Source organism: Neoarius graeffei, chromosome 6 (genome assembly GCF_027579695.1).
Source record: "Neoarius graeffei isolate fNeoGra1 chromosome 6, fNeoGra1.pri, whole genome shotgun sequence".
Taxonomy (NCBI): domain Eukaryota; kingdom Metazoa; phylum Chordata; class Actinopteri; order Siluriformes; family Ariidae; genus Neoarius; species Neoarius graeffei.
The window spans coordinates 99,588,571-99,604,016 of record NC_083574.1 but is presented as its reverse complement, the minus strand read 5'-3'; the positions used below and the strand labels follow the sequence as shown (position 1 = coordinate 99,604,016).

Sequence of the window (15,446 nt, the reverse complement as noted above, 5' to 3'; positions counted from 1 at the left end):
TCAGGAGGAAATTAAACAACCTGTCCTCCTCATCTTCACATGCATGATGGGCCAATGTCAAATGGTAAATGGACTGAGATATTTATCTGTGGGATAATTCACTATGTAAATGATGTATATTTGCTGTAGAGGGTGTGGTTTACTATTTGAGACACGAAAGCATGTCTTTCCATTCACTGAATGTACTTACCACTAGCTTTAATTATTACAGAATGATTATAGCTACTATAGGACTACAGCTACAACTGGAATGTGCTGATTCTGTTAGCGTTTGTAATTATTGTTCCATCCACTATTAGATAAAATTAAAATAAAATCTTACAACATTCTTTGAATGTCTAGAGCAAGATATTTGTTATTTTACAAATAACACTTCAGATGTTGTTTTAACAATAATAAGCATCACTGTATAAATGATGGAGTGCAGACAGCTCTGTAACTACATGTCACTGGGGTTGATGAGACATGGAGGGGAGGGAATACCATCCAGCCCACAGTTCAGGTTGGAGTCCTTTGAGAGTAAATGCTTTGGCTTTCACAACATTCTGTTCTCAAAAACTGATGTCAGGAGAAAGTCTTTACACAAAGAAGGTTTTCTTGCTTTTGTAATTTTTTTTTTTAACTGTTCTTCCATGTCGGGACTTTTCGGGAAAAAGTAGGTGTATTCCAACATGTAGTGAATGCTAACACTAGGCCACAAATCTGCACTGTCACTCCAGTCATTTCGAGGAATTTTGTACGGATCATAACCGCTAATAGACTCTAATTTCCGTGTATGTCTGTCCTTCGCTTCTTTCTGACTAAGATTATCCAAGTAATCCCGTAGTAGAGCTTTTTTAGCTGTAGTTTTCTTTGGACAACAGACCCCGAACGGGTCTAACTTGCTAAACTATTTCTGCCTGAACGTCTTGGTCGGGTAAATCGGGCATTCGGGCAATGCCTGGCGTTGAGGTTTGTATAATGGGTGATTAAATTGAAGGTAAAATCTATCGCCCTCCTCAGCTGCTCTGAGGTCAGTTGAGAACCTGCTCATCACTTCTGGTTGGCACTCGGAATGCATTTTTTCATCACAGTAGACAATGTACTGTCACCATGTTATCAGCATGTTGTTGTTGTTTCCGTATAGAATTTGAAAGGTAAAACAAAAAAAAAACCTTTCAAAACTACTGAGGGACAAAATGGGATTATATAAAGGGCAACATGTGTGAGAAGTGAATGCATGCAGAAGTAGAGGAAAATACAATAAAAACCCTCAGCAGTGTGTATTGACTGTGTCCCTGGCGCTGCTGTTGATGTGACACATTTCTCTCAACTCTTTAGTGCAACAGAGAAAAGGCCAAATTCTCCTGAAGTCAGCTGTGTGTCCTTGAAGAGTGGGCGGTCAATAACGCCCCCTATTAACTTTAAAGGTGGAACATCCTCTCAGGAAAGGTATTCATTTCTTTTCCTCTTGCTCATCATTATCTAATCTTCAGACGCATCTTTAGAAACAGTTTCTCAGAATGGAATTTTTAACCTCAGTCTAAAGGGGTTTGAAAATGATCCTACGATGAACCATAACTTATTGGTACTAACATTAGTGTGTTGCTCATTTAGTTTGTAGGACACTTTTTTCTCTTTCTCGCCCAGTTTCTATTTCTGCAGCTGGAAATGCTCTCTCCTACGCTGAAGGGACTGGATCAGAACAGCAGGGGGTTTCATTTGTCATCATGTAACGATTCACTCAATTCATGATTGCATTCGATTCACAATATCGGGTTCACAATTCAAATTTCCCCACAATATTTAAAAAAAATTAAATGAAGAAAATTTTATCAAAAATGCAACATTTCCCTTATTCTTTATCAGCTTCAATATTAATTGTGTTCAGTAAAAAAAAAAAAAACCTTTTATTTCGTTTTCTTAATAACCAGCAAGAATTATTTGCCCACGTTTGTAAAGGTTGGAGTAAAATATAATGGCCTATTAACTAAAATATTCTTTTTATTAAAAAGAAAAAAAGTTAAAAGCTAAAAGAGAGCTCTGATTTCTTGCTAAATCTATTTGTACAGTCAATCACACAACAGCTCTTTGATATTTTAGATCTGTTTTTGTGTTTTAACTGCTTTAGAGCAGGGTTACTTCCACCTACAGTGAAGTCACATGTATTCCTGCTATTTTATGCTATTACGCCCTCTGCTGTCTCAACACTGTTACAGCAATCGTCGATTCAAATAGTCATAAATTTATATCAGGATTTATCGTTGCACAATATATACATGCCAAATCATTGGGGTGTGAAACCTGTTGGTGCAGTGGGATTTTCAAACCTACACTAATCCAAGATTTTGCACAGGTTACTTGTTCCTGGTGCCATTTCATATGTGTCACCCACTTCAGTATAATAAGGCAACTTCACCTTCAAATATTAACCAGTTAAACTAGTGAACAAATATATTCACTATTAACAAAACATCCATCCCAGATTGATTACTGAATGAAAGTGAAAGAGAGTGCGCCCATAGGATCAGTGATAGCTGGCTTGATTCCAGTGGGTGTGTCGGTGAGAACACAGAAGTCTAGTCAGGTTAAGTCCTTTGAATATGTTTGTTGGAGTTATATTGTGTGTGTGTGTGTGTGTGTGTGTGTGTGTGTGTGTGTGTGTGTGTGTGTGTGTGTGTGGTGTTTATTGCTCAATTATGCACACATACATGATAACAGGTCTGACCCGTACTCGTCGTCTTCTTGCCTTTCATCCATCCGTTTTCAAAACATTTCATCCAGCCATCATTCAGTAGTTAACAGTCTGCTGCATCGGTGAAGTCACTCTGCATTATCTTCAGAGAATGCACTTTCTAGTTTTTGATTAAAAAAATCTAAAACTACTTTCTCTTCATTCTAGTGAAACGAAGGAAAGGCCTGTCTCACCTGGACCCAGCTGTGTGTCCTTTCAGAGTGACCGCTCAATGAGACACCCTCTCGAGTTTACAGATGGCGCATCCTCTGTGGAAAGGTATTCCTCTATCTTCCTCTCACTCAGTTCTCTGAATATCTGTAGAAATAACTCCCGACAGGGCAATTCTTGTTCGCTTCAGTATAAAATGTGTTGTGCTAAATTTTCTTGATTAAATGACTGGTATCATATTCAGAGTTCATATGAACCGTTATGAACATGTGTTCTAGTCGTATCACTACTCATAACAAGCCCATAATAATTCTACCCTAATAACTTCTGGGTAGAAAAGGAAAAGTTTTTCCAGAAGGGAATCTGCCAATAGCCCTTGGTAAACTCCAGGAGGGGGTGGGGGGATGGGGTTAGTGGTCAGAGGAGTCTGATAATTTTTTTTTTTTAAATTGATATATCGCATTTTGGAAAAAAAAATTTAAATACAATTTAAAAATCAAAATCTCGATTTGTATTTTTAATGTTATTACAGCTTCTTAGTGTTATATTAAAGTTTCAAACAGAACATCATGGCTTTCATGCGACTACTTTTTTGGTAAAGAAAATACCTTTTTCTCAAAGTTCCTGATAGTGGATTTATCGCGGTTTGGAACCAAACTCTTCAAATTGTCAAAACAGGAAAGACCCTTTAGGCCACCCATTTTTTTATTTTTAAGTTCACGGATTTTTTCAACATATTTCTGATAATGTCGGTCGAAATAAAAATAAAAGTGTCCTTGTCTATTTTTTCTTTTTTTTCGCATGGCAAAATTTCAATGTCCGATTAAGATGATGAAATAATTTAAATTCAAGAGACTCCCTTTTTATATACAGTGCTGAGCATAAATGAGTGCACCCCCTTTGAAAAGTAACATTTTAAACAATATCTCAGTGAACACAAACAATTTCCAAAATGTTGACAAGACAAAGTTTAATATAACATCTGTTTAACTTATAACGGGAAAGTAAGGTTCATAATGTAAACATCACTCTCCATCCAGCATCCAGTCACTAAAAGAGGTCATTGTTGAAGAATGGAAAAAGATTGATGTTGCAAAATGTCGCCAACTTGTTCATTCCATGCCTAGAAGACTTGGTGCTGCCATTAAAAATCATGGAGGCCATACAAAGTACTAGATGTAGTAGTTTTTGTTGTGGGGTGTACTCATTTTTGCACCACCCTAATTTGAGTAAAACTGAAAAATGTGTACTCTAAGTTTATATTATTAACCTTACTTTCACGTTATAAGTTAAACAGATGTTATATTAAACTTTGTCTTGTCAACATTTTAGAAATTGTGTTCATTGAGATATTGTTTAAAATGTTACTTTTCAAAGGGGGTGTACTCATTTACGCTGAGCACTGTGTGTGTGTGTGTGTGTGTGTGTGTGTGTGTGTGTGTGTGTGTGTGTGTGTGTGTGTGTGTGTACAACCCCGATTCCAAAAAAGTTGGGACAAAGTACAAATTGTAAATAAAAACGGAATGCAATGATGTGGAAGTTTCAAAATTCCATATTTTATTCAGAATAGAACATAGATGACATATCAAATGCAGGGATGAGAATTTTCCGCCGATCGGCCGATTTCCGACTTTTTCAGACCAAAATGATCGTTTGTGAGATCGATGTAAATCCGTTGAGAAATTTTCGGGGTGGGGTATGATTAATGATCTGTGGTCACCTTATAACGCAGACATCCCAAGTCTCCCGGAACTTCCGGGAGTCTCCTGCATATTAATAGAAGCGAGCAAGAGTGTGCGCGCGCAACAGTAAGGTCTGCATCACGCATCTTAGAATGTGCGCGCACGAGGGAGACTGTGTGCAGTGTTGCCAGATAATACTGACGTTTTCCATCCCAAAATATGTTCAAAACCCGCCAAAATGCACTTAAAACCACCCAGTGTGGCAACACTGCCTGTGTGCCTGTTCATGTAGCGCATGCCAGACAAAGAGCATCCTGATTGGGTTACTCAGCAAAATAAGCCAATCAGCCTTCACTGTGGGCGGGCTTTTATCCCTTTTCTCGAGGACCGAAGTTTTTAGTTGAGTCAGTGCAGCCGACAGGACCGGCATAGCAGAGAGAGAGTGCGCGCCCCCAAAAAAACCAAAGTACAAACCCCACTTCACCTCAGATTACACAAAAGAATCTCCCTGTCTAATAAGGGTAGAAAATAATGACAGTTTCGCGCGATGTACTGTTTGCAGCAGTGATTTCAGCATTGCCCATGGTGGCTTAAATGATTGTAAAGGACATGTTGAGGTGAGGAGTGTCATTTCATGTGCATTATATTTAGGTCAACAACAGGCTGCCATGAAAAGACCAAACTTATTGAAGATTTCCATAAAGTAACAATGTATGAATATACATCATATATATCAAATACACGTCATATATAAGTGTGTATCTTTTTATAAATGAGGTTAGCTTGTCTAATGTAGCATGTTGGGGAGAATCATAGTATCATATCTATATTTCTGATAAAATTTTAGGTATGATACCGTGTATAACTCTCCTACTTATTGCTCATTTCATGGGGGGGAATTGCTGGGATGTGCCGCGCGGGAGCGTCTGCCCACATTTTTTTAGGTCGAGATGAACTTATAGTTTTTGATTAAAAATTTTTTTTCCAATTTGTAATGCCCATTGTACATGCCTGTTCTTTAACTCAAAATCACCATCTCGATCTTCAAATTGACCGTATGGTATCTGTATTACATTCCACAACATCCTGTCCAGATAAAACCTCGTTAGTACACACAACAGTTGAAAGGGAAGTGATGAGTGATGTTGAATGTTGCCTGCTTAATATGCAAGAGCTCCTGCTACCATGATAACATCAGAAGAAAGCTTAAGAGAATTATATGACAGAACTTTTTTCTGGTTTGCACTTCATTTTAAAGGATTAGAGTATTCAAAGACATGAATAGCAAAAATGCAGAAATATAATACTGTAGAGCTCGTTTATATTAAAAGGTGCATTGATTTTTTGAAATCATCAAATGTGAATTGATTAAAAACAAGTATCTTGTACCATATTAATCATTTTCACCTGGTAGTCCACCAAGAAGGAGAATTTATTTCCAAATACATTGCAACTTTTTGCTGATAAAATTGATGGTTTTGGGGTTAAAAAAAATAGCCAAAAATCATTAGTGCCTGGAACCCCTGGGCCCCGCCCCCCTGGGCCATGGGCCCCGCCCCCCTGGGCCATGGGCCCTGCCCCCCTGGGCCCCGCCCTGTTTTTTTCAGACTTTTTAAATATTTTCCATTCTCATCCCTGCAAATGTTTAAACTGAGAAAATGTATCATTTAAAGAGAAAAATTAGGTGATTTTAAATTTCATGACAACACCTCATTCATCTCATCTCATTATCTCTAGCTGCTTTATCCTGTTCTACAGGGTCGCAGGCAAGCTGGAGCCTATCCCAGCTGACTACAGGCGAAAGGCGGGGTACACCCTGGACAAGTTGCCAGGTCATCACAGGGCTGACACATAGACACAGACAACCATTCACACTCACATTCACACCTACGGTCAATTTAGAGTCACCAGTTAACCTAACCTGCATGTCTTTGGACTGTGGGGGAAACTGGAGCACGCAGAGGAAACCCACGCAGACACGGGGAGAACATGCAAACTCCGCACAGAAAGGCCCTCGCCAGCCATGGGGCTCGAACCCGGACCTTCTTGCTGTGAGGCGACAGCGCTAACCACTACACCACCGTGCTGCCCTCATGACAACACGTCTCAAAAAAGTTGGGACAAGGCCATGTTTACCAGTGTGAGACATCCCCTTTTCTCTTTACAACAGTCTGTAAACGTCTGGGGACTGAGGAGACAAGCTCAAGTTTAGGGATAGGAATGTTAACCCATTCTTGTCTAATGTAGGATTCTAGTTGCTCAACTGTCTTAGGTCTTTTTTGTCGTATCTTCCATTTTATGATGCGCCAAATGTTTTCTATGGGTGAAAGATCTGGACTGCAGGCTGGCCAGTTCAGTACCCGGACCCTTCTTCTACGCAGCCATGATGCTGTAATTGGTGCAGTATGTGGTTTGGCATTGTCATGTTGGAAAATGCAAGGTCTTCCCTGAAAGAGACGTCATCTGGATGGGAGCATATGTTGCTCTAGAACCTGGATATACCTTTCAGCATTGATGGTGTCTTTCCAGATGTGTAAGCTGCCCATGCCACACGCACTAATGCAATCCCATACCATCAGAGATGCAGGCTTCTGAACTGAGCGCTGATGACAACTTGGGTCGTCCTTCTCCTCTTTAGTCCGAATGACACGGCGTCCCTGATTTCCATAAAGAACTTCAAATTTTGATTCGTCTGACCACAGAACAGTTTTCCACTTTGCCACAGTCCATTTTAAATGAGCCTTGGCCCAGAGAAGACGTCTGCGCTTCTGGATCATGTTTAGATACGGCTTCTTCTTTGAACTATAGAGTTTTAGCTGGCAACGGCGGATGGCACGGTGAATTGTGTTCACAGATAATGTTCTCTGGAAATATTCCTGAGCCCATTTTGTGATTTCCAATACAGAAGCATGCCTGTATGTGATGCAGTGCCGTCTAAGGGCCCGAAGATCACGGACACCCAGTATGGTTTTCCGGCCTTGACCCTTACGCACAGAGATTCTTCCAGATTCTCTGAATCTTTTGATGATATTATGCACTGTAGATGATGATATGTTCAAACTCTTTGCAATTTTACACTGTCGAACTCCTTTCTGCAGGGTTCGTACGGCCTGGAAAAACCTGGAATTTCAAAATATGCCCTAAAGGCCTGGAAAAGTGCTTGAAATTCATATTGAGTCCTTGAAAATCCTGGAAAATTGGTCTTAAACAAATAAAATGATAAAATGCCCTTATTGTAGGTTATATCTAAAGTTTCTGTACACGCACGCGTACGCGTTTTCATAGAAAAATTATAGCGATGATCAACCATCGGTATTCAATGTTTATAGTGACACGAACGCCATCTGTTGGTAAAATAGTAAGATGCAATGCTGTGATTTGACGCATGCGTTATAGGTCTGTACAAAATGGCGCCACCCACAAACATCATGTGTTAGCTCATAAGCGATCAGCTTTCGGTAGTTTTAGTGTAATTTTAGTGCAGTTTTTTTTAGTTTTATATATATTAATTGATTAATTGTGATGCCTGGAAATTGTTCGTTTACTGATCGATGGCTACAAAAGCCAGAATATGGGAAGTGGCTGCGGCGAGTGGCGGGAGACAGACACAATGCACAGTGCACATTATGCGTGAAGACGTTTGACATATCTAACATGGGCGAGGCTGCTATCATGAGCCACCAAAAGGGAAAGAAACACCAAGAACAGGTGGCCATGATAGCCAACTGCATGCGAATCACGGATATGTGCCCGTCGGTAAACACAACCTCATCAGCGTCGCCGTCGGTCGTCACTAACTTGACTAAGCCACGTGATGCAGTGCCGCAGCCAAGTACATCCGGCACGAGTACCGACAGTGACAACAGAACATGCAAAGGGAGATTAGACAGTTATTTTTCGCGAAACGACACATTAAAAGCGGAGATAATTTGGTGTCTGCATATCGTCACAACTCATTCATCATATAAGTCATCTGAAGGCACAAATAAGCTTTTTTGTGATATGTTTCCTGATAGTGCCACAGCAAAGTGGTTTGGGTGTGGTGAATCAAAATGTGCTCGTCTTGCTAAATGGGGGATCGCTCCTCATTTCAAGTCTCTCTTGATAAAAGCAGCGAATAGTCAGGGAAATGTTGTGCTTATGTTTGATGAGTGTTTGAAGAAACAGCTTGATGTTTATGTACGTTTTTGGGATCATGATTCGGTACGCTCCCGCTATTTTGGATCGGATTTCCTGGGTCACGGCGATGCTGATACGCTTGTGAAGAGTTTTTGCGATTGTGTCACTGATCTCCACCGAGGGAAACTGTTCTCATTCAAATAGCTTAAGAAGAACCATCACTGAAAAGAAGGCAGAATTGGATGAAACGGAGAAATGTTTAGATGGACTGTTAGTCAAATATAAAGGACAGTAATCATCAAATGAGATGGGAAATTTTTATTTTCAATATTTACTGTCAACTGAGTTTAATTCTAGTCTTATTAATATTTTTCTATATTTTTTATTTTTAATATTTATTTACTGAGTTTTATTCTAGTCTTGATCCAGCAGAGGAGTTTTTGTTTTACTGTCTAATCATAGTCTGGGGGCGGCACGGTGGTGTAGTGGTTAGCGCTGTCGCCTCACAGCAAGAAGGTCCTGGGTTTGAGCCCCGTGGCCGGCGAGGGCCTTTCTGTGTGGAGTTTGCATGTTCTCCCTGTGTCCGCGTGGGTTTCCTCCAGGTGCTCCGGTTTCCCCCACAGTCCAAAGACATGCAGGTTAGGTTAACTGGTGACTCTAAATTGACCGTAGGTGTGAATGTGAGTGTGAATGGTTGTCTGTGTCTATGTGTCAGCCCTGTGATGACCTGGTGACTTGTCCAGGGTGTACCCCGCCTTTCACCCGTAGTCAGCTGGGATAGGCTCCAGCTTGCCTGCGACCCTGTAGAAGGATAAAGCGGCTAGAGATAATGAGATGAGATGAGATCATAGTCTGGCATTTATCAATGTCATAAGCTATAAATACAGAAGATTAAGTGTTCATAATTATTGGATAATATTGCTTGATATGTTTTCATTTTCCAGTAGACAGTGGGTTGTTGCACATATTTATATTTTATTTTTATTTTGTTTGTTCAATGATTCATATTCTGTAATTACAGTAGATTATTTTTGTTTTATTGTTTGTTTAGTTTGATAATGTTTATGCAGATGTACAACTTTACAATTTATATTTTTATCATTTAACATTTTTATTTTTGATTTTTTTATTTACAAATCTTATTTGTAGTACATGATATACAGATTGTTGGCTCACACACAGGTAGATATATATACCACAGTATAGCAGCTGCAAAGACAATGTCCTAAATTTGATAAAATATGTATTTTCACAAGAAAAAGAAATAGTATGAATCTTTAATTTCCATAAGTCAAAGTTTTAATTGTATTTTGAATGATGATTATTGTTGTTGATAAAGAAAATAGAAACATTTCTGTGTACGTTTTTCTTGGCTAAGGTCCTGGAAAAATAAGATTGTGTCATGGAAAAGTCATGGAATTTCATTCCCTCTCAGGGTGAAGAACCCTGTTTCTGATATTGCTCCACTATTTGTCGGCGCAGAATTAGGGGGATTGGTGATCCTCTTCCCATCTTTACTTCTGAGAGCCGCTGCCACTCCAAGATGCTCTTTTTATACCCAGTCATGTTAATGACCTATTGCCAATTGACCTAATGAGTTGCAATTTGGTCCTCCAGCTGTTCCTTTTTTGTACCTTTAACTTTTCCAGCCTCTTATTGCCCCTGTCCCAACTTTTTTGAGATGTGTTGCTGTCATGAAATTTCAAATGAGCCAATATTTGGCATGAAATTTCAAAATGTCTCACTTTCGACATTTGATATGTTGTCTATGTTCTATTGTGAATACAATATCAGTTTTTGAGATTTGTAAATTATTGCATTCCGTTTTTATTTACAATTTGTGTATATATATATATATATATATATATATATATATATATATATATATATATATATATATATATATGTATGTATGTGTGTGTGTGTGTGTGTGTGTGTGTGTGTATATATATATATATATATATATATATATATATATATATATATATATGAGAAATATTTTATGGCCCTATCATTATATCAGATGTATTTGTTTGAATAAAATGTGTTCATATAATTCTATATAGAAATTAAAAAAAAAATCTAAATCATCTACAGGCAAGCTTGCATGGTACCAGCACAAAATAAAAATGCTACCATCACCAATACAAGAAAAAATAAACCTACCTGGCCATATTGTCCAATTTCTGTTTTCCTACATATCAATATTTATCATGAATAGTATATTTGTATTTTTTTAAACGAACACCTTCAAAAAATCAGTTTCAACATTTCTTAAAATCACACAGCAAGAGATATTTTGTACCACAGATACATGTACTTGTCTGATCTCAAAAACATTGATCCACATATCAGAGCTATTTTTCTATACACCATCAATTTATACCTGTACAAGTACCATACATCTGCTCATGAGGCTATCGCCAGCCATCAGCCGCTGAAAGAAAATCTTGAAAAATATAATACACAAATTAGCCAAAAATATTTTTCTTCTTTTGATTTACTGTAATGTGGTTAATCAATTTGAAATCCTGGTGCTAGCCTGGCATTCCCAATGACCATTCTTAAGAATGCGCAAATCCTAAGTAGGCACACAACACGTTTGTGTGTGTATATATAAAAAATCTCCTTCTCACCCCCGGCGGGGGGGTGGTATCCATGCCATCCTCAAGCTCGGGTCCTCTACCAGAGGCCTGGGAGTTTGAGGGTTCTGCGCAGTATCTTCGATGTTTTTATATATATATATATATATATATATATATATATATATATATATATATATATATGGGCGGCACGGTGGTGTAGTGGTTAGCGCTGTCGCCTCACAGCAAGAAGGTCCTGGGTTCGAGCCCCGGGGCCGGCGAGGGCCTTTCTGTGTGGAGTTTGCATGTTCTCCCCGTGTCCGCGTGGGTTTCCTCTGGGTGCTCCGGTTTCCCCCACAGTCCAAAGACATGCAGGTTAGGTTAACTGGTGACTCTAAATTGACCATAGGTGTGAGTGTGAATGGTTGTCTGTGTCTATGTGTCAGCCCTGTGATGACCTGGCGACTTGTCCAGGGTGTACCCTGCCTTTCGCCCGTAGTCAGCTGGGATAGGCTCCAGCTTGCCTGCGACCCTGTAGAAGGATAAAGCGGCTAGAGATAATGAGATGAGAGATGAGATGTATATATATATATATATATATATATATGTGTGTGTATATATACAGGTCATATCACTTAATTGCATATCGGTTAATCGCATAAATCGCTTATTTGCGTAAGTAGAAAACCACAAACCATTCCCCATTATTCATAAACAAATTTGATCGGTTAATTGCATATCGGTTAATCGCATATATCGCTTATATGCATAAAAATTCATGGCAAAAACCTTCCAACTGATCAGTTTATCGCATAACAATACAGGGTATTTTCCCATCAATCATCTTCTGCACATGCACAGAGCACACGAGATTCCATGGAATCTCCGGTTATGACGTCAGTGTAACGTTATCACCTACTTTCGTGAATACTGAGTGGACGACCTAATTTCCGACAAATCAGCGCATTGTTTACCCGGAAGCAGGTGCGTGAAGCAAGATGGGAAAATCACTTTAGTTTTAAGTAGTAACGATGTCGAAACAACGTAGTAGGACTGACTTGGATATTTCCAAACAATATGAAGTTATCAGTGAGTTGGACAAGGGTATTTCACAAAGCATAGTGGCTGAAAAATTCGGAATATCTCAGTCACAAGTCTCATGGATAAAAGCAAAACGAAATGATGTTATTGCGAAATTCAAATCGAACGACAATACGTCATGAAAACGGAATAGAATTTCGACACGTGATAATTTGGATGCGGCGCTTATGCGATGGTAGACTCATGCCAGAGCCATGAATTTGCCTGTGTCTGGACCCTTGCTCAGTAAAGTGCAGAGTCTTGCAAAAGAACTCCAGCTGGAAGGAGAAATTGTTAGGTCATGGGTCCAGAGATGGTGTAGACAGCATAAAATTCAGTTCAAAAAGGCACATGGTGAGAAACAAAGCCATGACCAAGAGGCAGCTGACCACTGGGTGAAGACCGTGTGGCCTGAAATCTTTCAACATTATAGTGCTGAGGACATTTATAACTGTGATGAAACTGGGGTCTTTTTTCAAGCACTCCCCAGTAGTGGAATGGTTTATGAACATGAAAAACCTCCTGGAAATAAAATCAGTAAAGAGCGAATTACTGCATTGGTTTGCTGCAATTACACTGGGTCAGATAAAAGGAAACTGTTTGTTATTGGAAAGTCCTCGTCTCCTCGATGTTTCCATGGTGTTCGGAAGCTTCCCGTAAAATATGCAGCAAACAAGAATTCCTGGATGACGTCTGTTTTATTTAAGGAATGGCTCCAGGAATTCAATAGAGACATGGGGAGCAAAAATAGAAAAGTATGTCTCCTGATGGATAATTGTACAGCTCACAATGTTGATGTACACTTGAACAATGTAGAAATTGTCCTCTTACCCCCAAACACAACATCGAGCATTCAACCTTTGGATCAGGGGATAATTAGAACAATGAAACATTATTATAGATCGGAGTTGCTACAGAGGACGGTGGCAGCAGTTGACTCGGGTGCACTGGATAATGCCCTCAAAGTATTGAAATCAGTGACATTACTGGATGCAGTACACATGCTGGATAATGCATGGAAAAAAGTGAAACCAGAGACCATAGCAAACTGTTTCATGTCCGGCCTGATGGAGGATGTAGAAGATGACTTTGTCGGATTTTCTCCTGATGAAATTCCTCAGATGCTAAACAGGGAACAATATGAGGACTACATTGACATTGATGAGGAAGTAGAAAAAGAAGGAGCATTGAGTGATGCGGATCTCTGTGATGGTCTCGGACAAAAGGAGCAAGTGCAGGAGGATGAGGATGATGATGATGATGAGGAGGAGGAGGAGGAGGACAAGTCTCCACCACAACAACCTCCTTCTAATGTTGAAGTTGTTCAAGCCCTGGATATCATTAGAAGGAGGTTATATCACCATGGACTCTCAACTGAGGCTTTTCAAGAAACTGAAAAGATAATCAATAAGGACATGATAAACAATGTTAAACAGAAGACAATTAATGATTATTTTAAGTAAATTTATAATGTTAAATAAACATTGTAACAATAATCATGTTTGTAGTTGATTATTTTAAGTAAATTTCTAATGTTACACAAACATTTATTGTATACCATGCAGAAATGTATCAAGCAAAACACATTACACAACAATGCAAATCACACAACTGGGCTTAAACTATCCTCGAAGTAGCCTGATCTCTTAATTGCATAGATCACTGTAAGAGACCCTACGTGTGGGTGGAGCACAGAGGACGGCAGGACAGAGATCAGGTTTTATAAATGGCTTTATTGCCACACTTTTCAGTATAACAATAACATTTGCAGACACACAACCGGCGTCTGGTTCAGGGCTGAGCTCCTTCTGCTCTCGCTCTCCCTCCTGATATAGGGCGCAGTCACTGGGAAGACACACAAACAGGTTAATTGCTCTCAGGTGACGTGATTCTGCCACTTACCTTCCCTGACTCCGCCCTCCTGTCACAGACCGGCGCTTGACCACGCCCCCGCTGCCACATACCCCCACCGCCCGACTCAGGCCGGGCGGCCGTCCGGCCTGCAGCCGACTCCCCCCCCCCCCCCTTGACGGGAGAGGAAGTCCGCCACGACCATCTGCGCCCCCGGCCTGTGGACCACCTTGAAATTAAAGGGTTGGAGCGCCAGATACCAACGGGTGATCCGCGCGTTGGCATCTTTCATGCGGTGGAGCCACTGGAGGGGCGCGTGGTCCGAACAGAGGGTGAAAGGGCGCCCCAGCAGGTAGTACCGGAGGGCAAGAACCGCCCACTTGATGGCCAGACACTCTTTCTCTATGGTGCTGTAGCGCCCCTCACGCACCGACAGCTTCCTGCTGATATACAGGACAGGGCGGTCCTCCCCCTCCACCTCCTGGGACAAAACCGCCCCCAGCCCTCTGTCCGACGCATCGGTCTGCAACATAAAAGGGAGAGAAAAGTCAGGGGAGTGTAGAAGTGGCCCCCCACACAGTGCAGCCTTTACCTCTGAGAAAGCCCGCTGGCACTGCTCCGTCCACTGGACCGGATCTGGTGCCCCCTTTTTAGTGAGATCAGTCAGCGGGCTGGTGACGTCCGAATAATTAGGTATAAACCTGCGATAATAGCCAGCCAGCCCCAGGAACTGTCTCACCCCCTTTTTGGTCTTGGGCCTCGGGCAGGCCGCAATTGCTGCCGTCTTATTAATTTGGGGACGCACCTGCCCGTTGCCCAAGTGGAAGCCCAGATACCGTACTTCCACCCGCCCAATCGCACACTTCTTTGGGTTGGCTGTGAGCCCCGCTCGCCTCAGCGACCTAAGGACGGCCCTCAGATGTTCGAGGTGCCGCTGCCAGTCATTGCTATAGATGATTATGTCATCTAAATATGCTGCCGCATATGTGGCGTGAGGGCGGAGGACTCTGTCCATCAGCCGCTGAAACGTTGCGGGGGCCCCAAACAGCCCAAACGGAAGGGTGACGAATTGGTGTAAACCAAACGGTGTGGAAAAGGCCGTTTTTTCTCGGGATAGTGGAGTCAAGGGGATCTGCCAATATCCCTTCGTTAAATCCAGTGTCGAATAAAAGCGAGCAGTGCCGAGTCGATCGAGCAACTCATCAATACGAGGCATTGGGTACGCATCGAATTTAGACACCGCGTTGA

General features: G+C 40.8%; 1 protein-coding gene across 1 annotated transcript in view; it reads left to right on the top strand.

Annotated features, from left to right (window-relative positions):
* Positions 1-15,446, top strand: part of LOC132888451 (NACHT, LRR and PYD domains-containing protein 12-like) — a 122,086-nt gene that overhangs the window by 51,634 nt on the left and 55,006 nt on the right. Inside the window, exons 5-6 of the mRNA XM_060924499.1 lie at positions 1,321-1,431; positions 2,882-2,992. Of these exons, the coding sequence (XP_060780482.1) occupies positions 1,321-1,431; positions 2,882-2,992 (222 nt within the window). The remainder of the gene's footprint in view (positions 1-1,320; positions 1,432-2,881; positions 2,993-15,446) is intronic.